This window comes from Trifolium pratense, linkage group LG7 (assembly GCF_020283565.1).
Source record: "Trifolium pratense cultivar HEN17-A07 linkage group LG7, ARS_RC_1.1, whole genome shotgun sequence".
Classification (NCBI taxonomy): Eukaryota; Viridiplantae; Streptophyta; class Magnoliopsida; order Fabales; family Fabaceae; genus Trifolium; species Trifolium pratense.
The window spans coordinates 48,366,243-48,381,328 of NC_060065.1; the positions used below are offsets into that span (position 1 = coordinate 48,366,243).

A 15,086-nucleotide genomic window follows, 5' to 3' on the forward strand; every position below is an offset into this window, starting at 1 on the left:
TACAATAGTGTTTTATTTATTTAGTACATTATAAATATTTAAGGATAGATTAATGTAAATTTTGATATTAGTTATCTCGTCTATTGTAATTAAAATTTATGTCAGTTATAACTTATAACTTATCCCGTGTAAAAAAGTTTTTTTGAAAAAAAAATTAGTTAAAATTTGTCTCACATATGATAATTTTTTTGAATGTTTATGAGTGATAATTTATTCAATATATAATGGTTATTTGAAAATTTACGTCAGTTATAAGTTATGCCATGTAAAATAGTTTTTTTTTTTGAAATTTTTATTAGTCATATCTTGTCTCACATATATTAATTATTTTGAAATTTTTATCAGTGATAGTTTATACCGCATATGATAATTAAAATCTATGTCAGTTATAATTTACCCGTGTAAAAATCTTATCAGTGAAATTTTTATCAGTAATAGTTTATACCGTACAATACATGACTTAAAATTTTTATCAGTAGAAGTTATAAAGAATATAATTCATGAAATTTGTTATTCAAATTTCAAATTGTTCTTTGGTGAAAAAATAAATAGTTGAATATGAATATGACCCATTTGATAAGTGTATGACAAAGTTGAAAAATGTGACAATGACATGTGATTGCATTTAATATTTGACATAAAAAATGGCTTGGTTTACTTGGTTTGAAAAGCAACCCGATTTGTTTCCATGTAACAATGACTTGCCAAAAAGCAACTTTTTCCTCACAAGTATACAAAATGGCTTGGTTGGCTCACAATATGGCTTGGTTTGTAGCAATATAAGTTTAGTTATACGAATTTTGGACACTTAATACCCTTACTTTATACACATGGCAGCATTTGAAGCAAACCTATTTGTGAGTTTTTCAGAACAATCAACTTTTTTATATAGATTAGATTATCAAACAACAAATAAATAAATTCCAAACCAGAACATTCAGCAACATCTCAAAAACTTTTCTAGAATTATTGTAACGGTAATTTAACAGTTTAATACATTCAATACAATCAAATGGATATATATATATATATATATATATATATATATATATATATATATATATATATATATATATATATAATGAACATGATCACACTATAATGGTAAGTTTGCAAAAATGCACAAAAAGAAAAGTCAACATTGTTGACTTGATTATTGTAGATAAGGGAATCCCATGCTTTCCAGTCCCAAACAACCCTTTCAAAAATGGCCAATAACATGCAACCAAATAAGCACTACATAACACTTCTCCAAGCCCATATCCAAGCCCACTTCTAATATGTTGGGCCCATCCAAATAAGCAAGTACCCAATGCTATGAGTTGAACAAGCAATATTGTTGTACTAGGTAGAAAAATTGGAGACTCATTGAAACTAAACCTACCACTATTTTGGTTAGCTCCATCAAAAGAAGTTGATGATTGTTCTTTCTTTGTTATTTCAAAGATAGGTTCAGATATCCTTAATTTTTTTAGTAAGATGGCCAAAAATCCACAAAACCAACCACTCATGGTTGTAATTCTCATCATTTTTTGAGTGTTCCACCATGTTCTAATCGACAACCCCGTTCTTAAGGACTCAAATAGAGTAGATATGTTGTAAGTCACAAACAAAGCACCATGTATCCAAAGTTTCTGTGTAGCCATCATTTACACATTAGTTTGTGAAATTATTGAAAATGTAGAAAAAATAATATAAAAGATGGTTAGTTTAAAATTGTTTATATGTACCTTAAAATAAGGGATGCACTAAATGAAATAATAAATGTATTATTGAGAAGAAAAATTCTTAGAATTGAGTATTGGGCTCATTCATCCTTACAAACTCGCTCGCGCCCAACACAACACTATTGGGCTTGGGGCGCGAAAATAAATGGTGGATGACTTGTCCAGAAATCTAATAGTAGCCGACCCAGCGAATCGCAGAGGAGACTCTGATACCATATTATAATTGAGAATTAGGCTTAACTCAACCCTACAAAACCTACTTGTAAGGTAAGGATCGCCTCTACTATATGAACTCATACACAAACCATCTCACATCTATTATGAGACTTATTAACAATAATAATAAGTAGATAGCTACTACTATTGTGAATATTTTGTAAATCGGTCGCAATATTAGCAACTATAGAGGTTTAAGGATATTTTGTAAATCGGTCACAAACTGTTGTAGTGACCAATTATAAAATTCAATTGCTATCAAAACCGAAATAATCCGGTCACTAAATCGATTTGCCAAGTTAAATAAAGGTTTGGCCAAATTTCTTTTTAATAAAAATAAAATTGCAGCATTAAACAAGGTAATTCATTGACTCTAAAGTAAAATATGCATGAAATATTTTTTTCCTTTTTTCTCACCTCAGGAAAGAAGCTGGAGTTAGTAAGAATGCAATAGGCAGGTAGAGCAGCATAGCAAATTTCAGGTACTGATCTTAAGCCCCAACATAAGAGCCAAACATAGCCCAAAGCCTCTCTAAATTGGAGCTTACCACAGAGAAAGCCCAATATTGGATTATGCTTGCTGAATAGAATATCAGATAACCCTGAGGCCCACCTTTTCTGTTGAATCAAAGTTACTATGTTATCTTGAGGTGAGCATCCCCTAAAGGCAATTGGATCTGGTGAGCATATTTCAGATCTCCATCCTCTTGTATGGATGTCCAACCCAGTAAGTATATCCTCTGATGTTGATCCATATATCCAACCTACCTAATTTACCAAAACAATACAAGATTAATTTAAATCTATGCTCTTACCTATTAAAATGGGCTATCTGACCATAAACGGACCAGTTGGATTTTGAGTTTTATTGGGCCTGCCTAAAAAACCTATATTTAAATTTGGGCCTTTTTAGGGATGGCAATTTGACCCATACCTATTGGGTACCCACAAAAATTACCCACAACGGGTAGGGTAAAACCCGCATTTTGGGTACGGCACGGATATGAGTAATTACCCATAAAAGTGAGCGGGTATGGGTACCTTAGTACCCACCCCGCCCCATACCCACATAATATATATTTATTTATTTTATTTATATTATTATATAATAATATATGTATATCAATTTAAATAAAATACAACACTATTAAACTATTACACATTTTTAATAAAAAGTGTTTATTTATAACATAATGCAAACAAAATGTGAATATGTCATAAAAAATATGAACATTACCATGAGGTTAGTAATAATTTTCATAATTTTCATGAGTCAACATTAAAATCTTTAATTTTTTTTAATTTTATTAATTGATCTATTTACTTTTAGCAAAACTACGGATAACAGGTACATGTATGTGTACTTAGGTACCCATAGGGTATGAAGACGAGTACAAAGATTGTTACCCATGTGGGTATGAGGATGAGTACGAGTATTTTTTCAATTTGCGGGTATGGGGATGAATACTATAGTAGCCTACCCATTGTCATCCCTAGGCCTTTTCGGTCCGGGCTAAAAAGACCTAAAAAATTCAGACTAATATTTTAAAGCACAATCCCTATATTTATTAGGGTTTGGCAGGTCAACCTATACAGGCTAGCTCATTTTAACTATCAAAACGGACTACTTGCGCTAAGCGGACCGGACTGGATGGACTTTGGGTTTTACCAAACCGGGCCAACAAGCTCATATTTAAATTCGGCCTTTTTCGAGTCAGGCTAAAAAATCCTAAAAAAATTTGGGATAATATTTTAAGGCCCAAACCTTACATTTTGAGCATTTTAGATCATGTTAAAATATAATCTTTGAAGAAAAAGATGATGTTAAAATATCTTATAAAATGCTTAGAAGCTTCTGTGGATTTTGAGAAGTCACATTGAAGAAATTAAATGAGACATGCTTTTAGGAAAGAGAATTAAGATGTGCCTAAATATTTTTAGAATAAAGAAATTTTAAAATGACACATTTTTAAGTTTTTTTTTCACACTTTCTGGAAAAGTGAAAAACCGTAAGTTTGAATCCGCACCATAACACTTCAAATGTCCTTGCAATTACCATATCAAGTTCAGAGTTCAGAGTTATGCTTACGACACAAACATTATTTTAAATTATAATCTATTTTTTTATCAAGTTGTCTAGTAATTAGAAATTAGAAATTTCACTTTTAAGATGGACAAGTGTACGGTATCCAAGATTCGAATTTTGACCCCTAAATAAATAATTTTTTTTAGTAGATCTTACCGATTATTTGAACACAATAATTCAATTTATCTCACTCACTTTTTGTTTTCTTCCGCAATTTATCTCACTCACTTGTAAAGTATAAAATTGACCGTTAATTATATCTTCTATGTTACTCACCTTTTTACCCCAGGCAGTGTTGTCTTCATATCCACAACTAGAAACTTTTTTTGCTGCCTCAAGATAGTTACAAAGGTTATCTCTAGGAGCAAATATTTTTCCTTCCAATGCTTGACTAGCTGATTCCACAAACCTCTTTGAAGTTCCAAATACCATTTCCATTTCTAAAACACTCTCTGCAAAAAAAATAAAAAAGTGTCTAGTTTCTAAGAAAAAGACTTGACAACAACTAAGTTCTCTCATGAAAATATAGTTAATGTAAATTACCATTCCAACCCTTCTTTCCATTTTGAATGTCTTGATCAGCAGCATAAAGGCCATAAATTACTTTTCTTCTATGGAAGCAATTTGTTCCTGCGTATATCATTCCTTGAAGTCCTCCAAATCCGCCCCCTATGTACTATATTGGACAAAATATTAATAATAAAACATAAGTTTTATTTTTGATAATTATTTTTGGCTAAATTGTATTTTTGGTCCTTTAAATTTCACAAACTTGCGATTTTGACTACTTAATTTTCAAAATAGTACTTTTGGCCCCAAACTTTCACAAACTTATGATTTTGATCCCATGACCAAGTCAACGCACATGTGACAAACCACGTCACGTCAGCATGTCTTGCCACATGAAAAATTAATCACATGACACATAAGCATATGTGACAAGCCATACTGACACGACAAGTGAGTCATTATCCACGTGACAAGACATATATGCTGATGTGACATGTGAGTCACTTGCCACATGTGCATTTTCTTGGTCAAAATCAGTGGGGCCTCCTTTTAGTTAGGGGAAAAAAATCACAAGTTTGTCAAAATTAAGGGGCCAAACGTGCTATTTTAAAAGTTAAGGGGCCAAAATCGTAAGTTTGTAAAAAATTTCAGAGATTTAAAATTTGGCGCACCAGAAACAATGTCGTAAGCTGATTTCCGAAAGGATCGTCTTTTAATCCATCATAGAATTGTTGGGGACATTGTGCAAATGCTACTTCCTTTTCTCCTTTTGAATCTAACAAAACGCATAAGGCATGTAGAGCAATTTTTGGATTGTTGACATGCATGTCACAATCTAAGTTCAAGATGAAAGGAGCATTTGTCATCAAACCAGAGACTCTTGTCTGTTCATGATTTAAATGATGAGAAATTTCAGATTCATATTAAAATAACAAAATCGCTATTTTTTTTTATCACAAGAAACAAACTTAGATGTTGCTACATGAATAAAACTTATATTAATGTATTGTAAGAGACACAATGAAATGAAATAATTAAGAAGAAAACAACTTACAAGCACATTCATAGCACCAGCCTTGTAATGATGTGGATGTTGAGGCTTCTTCTCTCTAGATATGTAGATTAAGTGAGGCAAGCCATCTAGATGATTTTCCTTGTTCTTGTTCTCCCATATCACCTACCAACGTGAGGGTAACCAAAAAAATAAAATAAATTAATATCAATAATACTATGCAATAATATTAGGAGTTCCGGATCCCGGACCTTGGAGTGTTGCTCCTCTCAATTAGGTTTCAGGTTTGATTTCTCCTACTGACAATTTTGGTGGGCTAGTTCATATAGAACAAAAAAAATTTGGCTTTAAATAAGATCCTCGCAAGTGGACGGTGAGATTGGTCCCTTCGAATTAATCGATTCTTAGGCCAGATACCAAGTTTTTTTTAAAAATAATAAATAATATTAGGAGTTCCATTGTTAAAAAAGGAGTTCATGATTTTATCTAAAAAAAAGAAAGAGTTAAAAAAAGATTTCTATAACCTATACGAAAAAATGATATCCTAGTTAATTAGCTGATCGACTGGATTTGAAACCTAAGGATCCATTTGTTTTATGAAAATATTTATCTAGTTTTATTTTTTAAAATTTATGTTAGTTTTACTTGTTAATAGAGAAAAAAATACCCCTAAAATTAACAATTGTCTTGCATTTTAAAAAAAAATAAAAATATCAAAAGTGTTATTTTCATATAAATATTTATAAAAAATTAAATCGTTTAATATTTGATAATAATTATCTAAAAAGCTTCTTTTAACACTTGATTTTTTTCTAATGTACCTTGATTATGGTTGAATGATTTCTCTGTTTTGCGTTTGAAAAAATAGCAAACTCTCCTATAAGAGGAAGTGAATTTTGTTCTGTATTCTCAATTTTATTCTTGAGCTTCCCATATTCCTCCTGCAAATCAAGACAACAATAAATTAAATAACAAATTTTATCAATTAATTATATAAGTTGAAAAGAATAATTATGAAAAGGCAATTGATGATTTCTTTTATTAGGGGGAAAGAAAAGCAAACAAAAGACACATTTCTATTTTTTCTTAGCCACATATATCCATCTGAATTTTTCACACCATACAATATGAACGAAACTTATCCAATTTCATTGGTTTTAGATAAAATAATTTTGGTGTAAAATAATTTGATTTAATATATGATAATTGAAAAATATTTTTATAATTATAAAAATTATTATTATTATTTAGAGAAAAATAAATAAAATATTATATTAACAACATTTATGTATCTAAATTAACAATTAGTGTACATAGTTTAAAGTAATAACTTGTTCAACATACTCTTTCTTTTAGTTCTATATATAAGAAAAAATATATTTTTTAAATTCATTATAAAATTAATGTATTTAGATTATAATATTGTCTAGATACATCAATTTTACAATAAATTTAAAAAGTAAATTTTTTCTTATATAATAGTGGCAAGGAGGGGATCCTCTACCGTTAACTTTCTCCACAGTGCAATCATGGCCGGTCCTTTTAGTGGATAACAACACTCGACCCCTTCATTGCTATTTTCAGGGGAGACAATCCCAACCCATAATAATAAGTGTTTCTCACATGATTAGAATATGAATTCAATTTTTAGAGCATGAATTCAATTTCTAGAGTCACATATTTAGAAGGTTGCCAAATTTTATATAAGAAAATTGACATTTTGTTGTTAACTTGATGAGTAATTCTCATGGTGGATTCAAATGACCTAAACTTTGAGGATATCTCAAGTGTATGCTCAGATGAAACAAAAATAATAATCATAGGGTCTTAATTTCCTTGGACACATGTTTAAAAATATTGGATCATATGTTGCAAATAACTTGAACAAGAAGGAGATGATGAAAAACATGATGCAAATGGATAAATTGGTCCATAATTTGGAATTCTTGATATGAACTGCACACACATATCAATCGTGTAGATCGATGAACGATAATTTATAAAATAAGGTTTTCTCAATTTTTATGGTGCACTATAAAGAAAAGAAGAAATGACTTAGAAATATTTTATTGGAAATTGGAGTCATACAACTATGAATCTCATTTTACTTTTTTGGTCAAGTAGACTAGTGGCTAGAAATTCCATCCCTAAAGATGGATAAGTGGAATGATCGGAGTTCGAACCCCAACCCCCTGCATATATAATGCAATGTTCCTGCCAATTGAGCTAAGTTCACGGGACTGAATTTCATGTTCTATTTCTACTTCAAAAGTATATTTATTTATTTATAGAGAAATTCATGTCACTTGATGAAGGAAAACAATCATTGAAAATTTTTCTGTCATGTTAATCTGAAACAATATTTACGATTCACTCATATTCACAAAAGGTTGCAAAATTAAACTAAGAGACACTTTTATTTTAAATTTAAATAACCATTACATCATTTTAAGTATATTTTAGAAATTCTCCGACAAAATTGAAATTCTGGTGACTCTTCTCTGAAAAAATTGAAATGAGTGTTATGAAAATCAAAATTAGCATAATTAATAGTACCTTCATTCTTAACCAATCTTGATAAAATTCTGGTGACTCTTCTCTGTTGCTAACAAGATTCTCATCAGAGAAATACCTAAAAGGTGCTCTAATTTGCACATTGTATTTCTTACAAAAAGGTACCCAAACCTTGGCAAATTTAGAGGCTTCAACAATGGCATAAAATGTGAGAGGGGAACAACCATCATCAGAAACATAGCAAGCTAATTTATTAACTGGATAATCAAGTGCCAACAGAGACAACACTGTGTTCACAGTGATGATTGGTGGTTCAAGAACAGGATCTGCTGTTGTCACAAACAAATCCAATGGTGGAAGCTCGTCTTCCCTATTAATGAAAAAAATGGTTAAATATGTTTTTATTAGGAATTTTTTAAGTTTAGTCTTTAATTTTTGTAGTATTTTTAACCTCTACACAAATTTTCTACCTGCAATTTTTAGTCCGGCTGAAATTTTCTACGCAATGTTTCAAGATAAAAATTACGTCATTATCAACAAATAAAATATGATAAAAATAACATCGGACATAGAAACCAATTATTGAAACCCATTAATTGAAAAAATAATAGATATTACGGTACATATCTATTAAAAAATAATACTACTACTCAGTAATTATGAATTTTTTAAAGATGATAATCTATTTTGTGTTTGTTTATCATAATGAATTATTTTTTCAAGAAAAAAAAAAAAACAGTTATCACTTATCAAGAATAATTTTCTAAAAAAGCTATTAAAAACAATTTTTAATTTTTCTCGGATTCTCATTTTAAAAAATGTAATAGATTAATAAAAACAATTAAAAGAGATTTAAAAAATAATATTTTGTCCAAAATGTCCAGTTCAAACGTAAATGTCGATATTTTCAAATTGAAAATTTTCACTGAATTTCAACCAGAACCTCACAATTGTGTGTGTATTTCAGTGATGTTTGTCATTTTGTTGGTAGAAATTTTTTTATAAAATACTTTAACATACAGTAATCGAAGGCATAACAATATACCTGAGTAAGAGACGGTCTAGGTGGGTTATGGTATATGCTGGATTCCATTTGAGGTTCATGGTGAGAATCCAAGTGAAGGTAAACCATGACTCACAAAACAGAGCAACAAAACAGGGGAATGTATAAATGTTGCTATAGAAAATACGGTAACCAAGAAGTAAGATAAGGAAGAGCAAAGTGATTGAATCCACCACTCTTGAAAATGTATACTTTACCAAAATTTTGTCATAGAGAGGGAGAGGATTTTGATTGGCCATGTTGAACTAAAACAGAGCAAACAGGGGAATGAGTGTGTGTCTTTATTATGACTAATGTGCTTTTGTACTATGTTTAATGGGAAACGGATAACCTAGTATCGGTTGTCTGATTATAATGAACGGTTTAGATTATTTTGATGCATGCGATCGTAAACTATCTGATGTGAAATTAATGGATGAGAATAATTACTGCGTGCTACCTTGTTCTTTTATCACATCAGCAAATCATGGTCATGTTTTATGCGGTTGAAACTAAGCCATACATTTATAATAAGATTGAAGTTTCATTTTCATCCTCACAAAAAACTCGAATTCCAATATAGTTTCTCTTACAATAAACTTGTAAGAATATCAATAGGTAACGAAAGAGAAATAGAAATGAAAATTGTAAAATGCGAAGACAATCATTGATTACACAGTTCGACAAGTGTGCTAAAATGCCACTAAAGATCACTAACATGTGGTTCAGTATTATTATTACTTTTTTTTTATAAGCAGTATTTTTTTTTTGGTACATATTTTGATAAGCATTATTATTATTACTTGAATGAATTAAGGTTTTTACTTTAAATGTTAAAAATTCATATGTATAATATCACGGTTTAGACTACAAGAATGCACGTGAATCATCTTATTTCTCTTTTTTCCTTTCCCTTCTTCTTTCATTAAACAATTAAAATCACATAACGAGTTCATAGTTTTTTCCCAAATATTATTTTTATATAGGACTACTCCATTAGTATTGTCACATGCCATTCTTTGCAAGATTTCAATATATTACATCCGTCCCAAAATTTAAACAAATAAGAATATAAGATAACTAATATATGTATTTGAAACAAAATTTAGATAAAATTCATCAAAAAAATTTGACAAATTTTTACTTTATTTTTTGGTTTTTTTTTCTCACTTTATTTTTTATTTTATTACTCATTTTTACTTATATTTTAAAACATTAAAACAAATGATGACTAACATGACCAATTATTAGTTGGTTCAGTGGTGATTGACGCTGAACTTGGTAGGGTGGACCACGGTTCGATCCCCGCAACTGTGATCGGGAGGGGATTGGAACCACTTGATACTCAAACTAACTCCTGAACCAGATTAAACTGGTGGTGAAAGAAAAAAATGATGACGAACATGTGAGTGTGAGAGGTAGTTTATTGCAGTATCACACATGGCTAGCAGTAGCACAGTCATGATGTACTAATAATTAACGTATTGGGTACTAAATACAGCTCTCAGGACCATATGCAAGGTGTACCGGGCCATGGACCAGGGTGTGATTTGTTAAGGCCCAATACGAAAAAGCCCAATGGGAGCATCTAAAGGAGAAGTGTGAAAACAACCATGAAAAACACATGATAAGCGTGATCCACCATGACTTGGAAAGGAAGGAAGAAACTTGGAGAAGAAGGAAGAAGCTTGGAGAAGAAGGAAGAAGCTTGGAGAAGAAGGAAAGTAACCGCCCACTACCCATGAATTCCTCTCCAAGCAAGGCGGTTATCAAGCAACAAGAGGGAGATGTTTTGCCTATAAATAGGATCTTCTTCAAGAGAACAAGAGGATTTTTCACTGATTCTACATAGACTCACTCTCATCATGAGAAACCACCATATTTTCATTCTTGTAAAGAGATTCAATTTCTTCTCCGACATACTTGTATCAGTTATCAATCTTGAATAATACAAACCCCCTTGTTTTTTACCAGAACATTTTGGCGCCCACCGTGGGGCTGCGGTAAAATCATTTGATCCCAGCCTATCACAGCAACTAGACGAAAAATCAAACATCTTCACATGGCTGGAGAGCATGGAAACAACGATAATTCTAGCGTTAACACCTTGCAAGCCGCCGTCGTAGAAATTCGGCGTTTGCAGACTCACATTGCGGCCATCAAGGCTTAAAGGGCAGATGAGAAAGAAGCAGAAGTTACAACTTGACATCTCTTTTGGATATATCTCTATGTTATTATTATTATTATTATTATTATTATTATTATTATTATTATTATTATTATTATTATTATTATTATTATTATTATTATTATTATTATTATTATAGTTTTGATCCGGAGGATTTTGTTTGGCTCCACTCATCAATAAAGAAAGAAGCGTGTATACGGAGAATCGCATCGCATCCTCGTCTTTGCATCGCCATGCATCTGTTATCACACCATCCAAGAACCGCCACGCCGCCACTAACACATTGTTTTCTTTACGGCAACTCTGCTCTCAATCCAGGCGGAAACAATGAAGTCGCCATCGCCGCCGTTATATTCGTTAAGAAATCGCCTCCGACGTCAGTTGTGGAGAAATTGTCATCGCCGCGGTCGGTTATGGAGGAATCGCCATCTCACCGTCGGTCGTTCTGTTCATCTCGATCAGGTGTTAACGTTCTTTTCTTGCAACTTACCATTTAATCATATAGTTCTCACTCCTTCTGTTTTGATAATATGTTATTTGTACTTATAATTAACACAAAATGCTTCTTAGTTATTCAAGGAAATTGTTAGAGCACCACAAAAATAAACTGCATAGCAACATGAGATCATGTTGCATTCTATTAGTAGGGTACTGGATAAGTTGAAACAATGAAACTATTAAGCGTTGAACTCATATCATCCCTTCCTGCATTGTCCCATTTATTTGCCATGCAACTTGATCAATGTGATGAACAAATTGATGTAATTAGTGATAGTAATGTACCAATAGAAAATGAAACTAAGGACAATATTTGGAGTGGGACATTATACTGTATTGATATAGCGATTATATGCTTCTGATGCTAGAACCTCAAACTACCAAAAGTTCTATGATGTTTGGTGTTTAATCTTTTAATTTCTCGATAGTATAGCTGTTGATTATTATAGAGAACATCTGATGCATGATACTGTGATAGTTTTATTTCCTTTGTACCTAACAAAGTTATCAAGTTGATCATAGCACAGGGTAACGAACAAATGTGGAAAATTGAGATGAAAATTCAGTAATTATCACTCGGCGAGATAGAAGCCGCCAACTAATATTTCAGGTTGAAGCATATTCCGCGATGACTACCGCAATGGAACTCAGTCTCACCACGCCAAAACATAATTGTTTTTCTTGCTAGGCGAGGAGCGCCGCAACAAACCACCCATGGCGGTATCATTTTCGTTTGTTTTATTTTTCATATATTATTATTGTTGAACCTAATGTATCAAAGCTTATTTGCAGCGATCATGATTAAGTTGCGGGCTCTGAACCAAGAATAAATGAAGCCAGCCGGCTCTAGACCAATAAAGGTTAACCGGTGATGGAATAAAGGTCAACCTGATTAAGTTACGGGCTCTGAACCAAAAAAAAAAAAAAAATAAAAAAAAAATAAAAAATGGTTATCTCAAACTTGAGCTCTGAATCTTTATTAAAGATCAACTCAGATGTGAGCGCTGAACCAAATGTAAGGTTGAAAGGCCTTGGCGTTACCTGTAAATCTTACGAGTTGGGGGCGTCAGAAAAAGAAAATAAAACAAGGTTGAAAGGCCTTGGCGTTACCTGTAAGTCTTACGAGTTGGGTACGTCAGAAAAAGCAAGGTTGAAAGGCCTTGGCGTTACCTGTAAGTCTTACGAGTTGGGTACGTCAGAAAAAGCAAAATTAAACAAGGTTGCAAGGCCTTGGCGTTACCTGTAAGTCTTACGAGTTGGGTACGTCAGAAAAAGCAAAATTAAACAAGGTTGCAAGGCCTTGGCGTTACCTGTAAGTCTTACGAGTTGGGTACGTCAGAAAAAGCAAAATTAAACAAGGTTGCAAGGCCTTGGCGTTACCTGTAAGTCTTACGAGTTGGGTACGTCAGAAAAAGCAAAATTAAACAAGGTTGCAAGGCCTTGGCGTTACCTGTAAGTCTTACGAGTTGGGTACGTCAGAAAAAGCAAAATTAAACAAGGTTGAAAGGCCTTGGCGTTACCTGTAAGTCTTACGAGTTGGGTACGTCAGAAAAAGCAAAATTAAACAAGGTTGCAAGGCCTTGGCGTTACCTGTAAGTCTTACGAGTTGGGTACGTCAGAAAAAGCAAAATTAAACAAGGTTGAAAGGCCTTGGCGTTACCTGTAAGTCTTACGAGTTGGGTACGTCAGAAAAAGAAAAATTAAACAAGGTTGAAAGGCCTTGGCGTTACCTGTAAGTCTTACGAGTTGGGTGCGTCACAAAAAGAAAAATTATACGAGGTTGCAAGGCCTTGGCGTTACCTGTAAGTCTTACGAGTTGGGTACGTCAGAAAAAGATACAGCAAAGAAAAGCGAGATTATCAATACCGCCAGAAGAAGCTTATACACAACCAAAGCAAGGCGATTCATTATAACGCCAAAAGACAACAGGTATAAAGTTATTTTTATTGATTTACAATTATTATAGAAAGTCGAAGATGTCGCAGGTGCAAGGACAAAGTTTCCTAGGCGAGAACGACAAAAGGCGTTACCTCACAGCGTAATGCAAAATTCATCCGCAAAATTATGAAGAAAGAAGATCATTGCAAATAAAGGAATTAATAGAAACCCAAATAAGGGTAAATTGTTCAAGCCACGAAGGGGCATACAAATAGTTACAAAAGTCATAGAAGGGCGTACAAATTAGCTAAGAAATATCAACAACAAAAGGAAGGAAAAGGCGACAAGCAAACAAAGAATATGAGTCAGCAACAAATGGGCGACATAGAACAACATCGAGGCATAATAATTGCCAAGTGACTTCATTCAAAAGCACTTCGCCTTCTTGAAGCCTCGTGCTTGGGGGGCTGTGTACCGGGCCATGGACCAGGGTGTGATTTGTTAAGGCCCAATACGAAAAAGCCCAATGGGAGCATCTAAAGGAGAAGTGTGAAAACAACCATGAAAAACACATGATAAGCGTGATCCACCATGACTTGGAAAGGAAGGAAGAAACTTGGAGAAGAAGGAAGAAGCTTGGAGAAGAAGGAAGAAGCTTGGAGAAGAAGGAAAGTAACCGCCCACTACCCATGAATTCCTCTCCAAGCAAGGCGGTTATCAAGCAACAAGAGGGAGATGTTTTGCCTATAAATAGGATCTTCTTCAAGAGAACAAGAGGATTTTTCACTGATTCTACATAGACTCACTCTCATCATGAGAAACCACCATATTTTCATTCTTGTAAAGAGATTCAATTTCTTCTCCGACATACTTGTATCAGTTATCAATCTTGAATAATACAAACCCCCTTGTTTTTTACCAGAACACAAGGAATTGTCAAAAACAAAAAGGACGTCCATTCACATATATAAATAGTATATGACAAAATAACCTTATTGACATTGCTGTCCAATTTTTTGTTGTATCCAAAGATTCTTCAGTGGAAAGTTGTGTACAACACTATAACATCCACAAATAGAATTTCATTTTTGTGAGATACCCAAGTGATTAATAACAGAAAAAAAAACTAACTTTGTCTTGACTTAGGTCATATATATAAACGTGCTATGAAACTAATCTACCTATAAATATAATTTCATATTTGTGGGGTACTCAAATGAGTAAAAAAAACTCTAACTTTCTCACAACTTAGACCACTCAAACCTGCAATAAACTAATCCGCAAATCGGTATATTAATTCATGCTTGTTTTGATTATTACTAGAGGATTCATAGACGAAGTTGAAAAAATATTGGAAACTCAGACATACAAAATAGATGACTAAGTTTGAACGCTGGTATAACGTTCGACTTAAC

General features: G+C 32.6%; 1 protein-coding gene across 1 annotated transcript; it reads right to left on the reverse strand.

Moving 5' to 3' along the window:
• Positions 1-1,086: 1,086 nt before the first annotated feature.
• On the reverse strand, positions 1,087-9,420 carry LOC123897320 (cellulose synthase-like protein H1). The gene is made up of 9 exons (XM_045947910.1): positions 9,111-9,420; positions 8,108-8,435; positions 6,373-6,492; positions 5,594-5,716; positions 5,211-5,423; positions 4,573-4,705; positions 4,306-4,481; positions 2,361-2,711; positions 1,087-1,634 (listed from the first exon to the last, which is right to left on the reverse strand). The coding sequence occupies exons 1-9, from the start codon at positions 9,365-9,367 to the stop codon at positions 1,092-1,094; spliced, it is 2,244 nt and encodes a 747-aa protein (XP_045803866.1). The 5' UTR covers positions 9,368-9,420; the 3' UTR covers positions 1,087-1,091.
• Between the last annotated feature and the right edge of the window lie 5,666 nt (positions 9,421-15,086).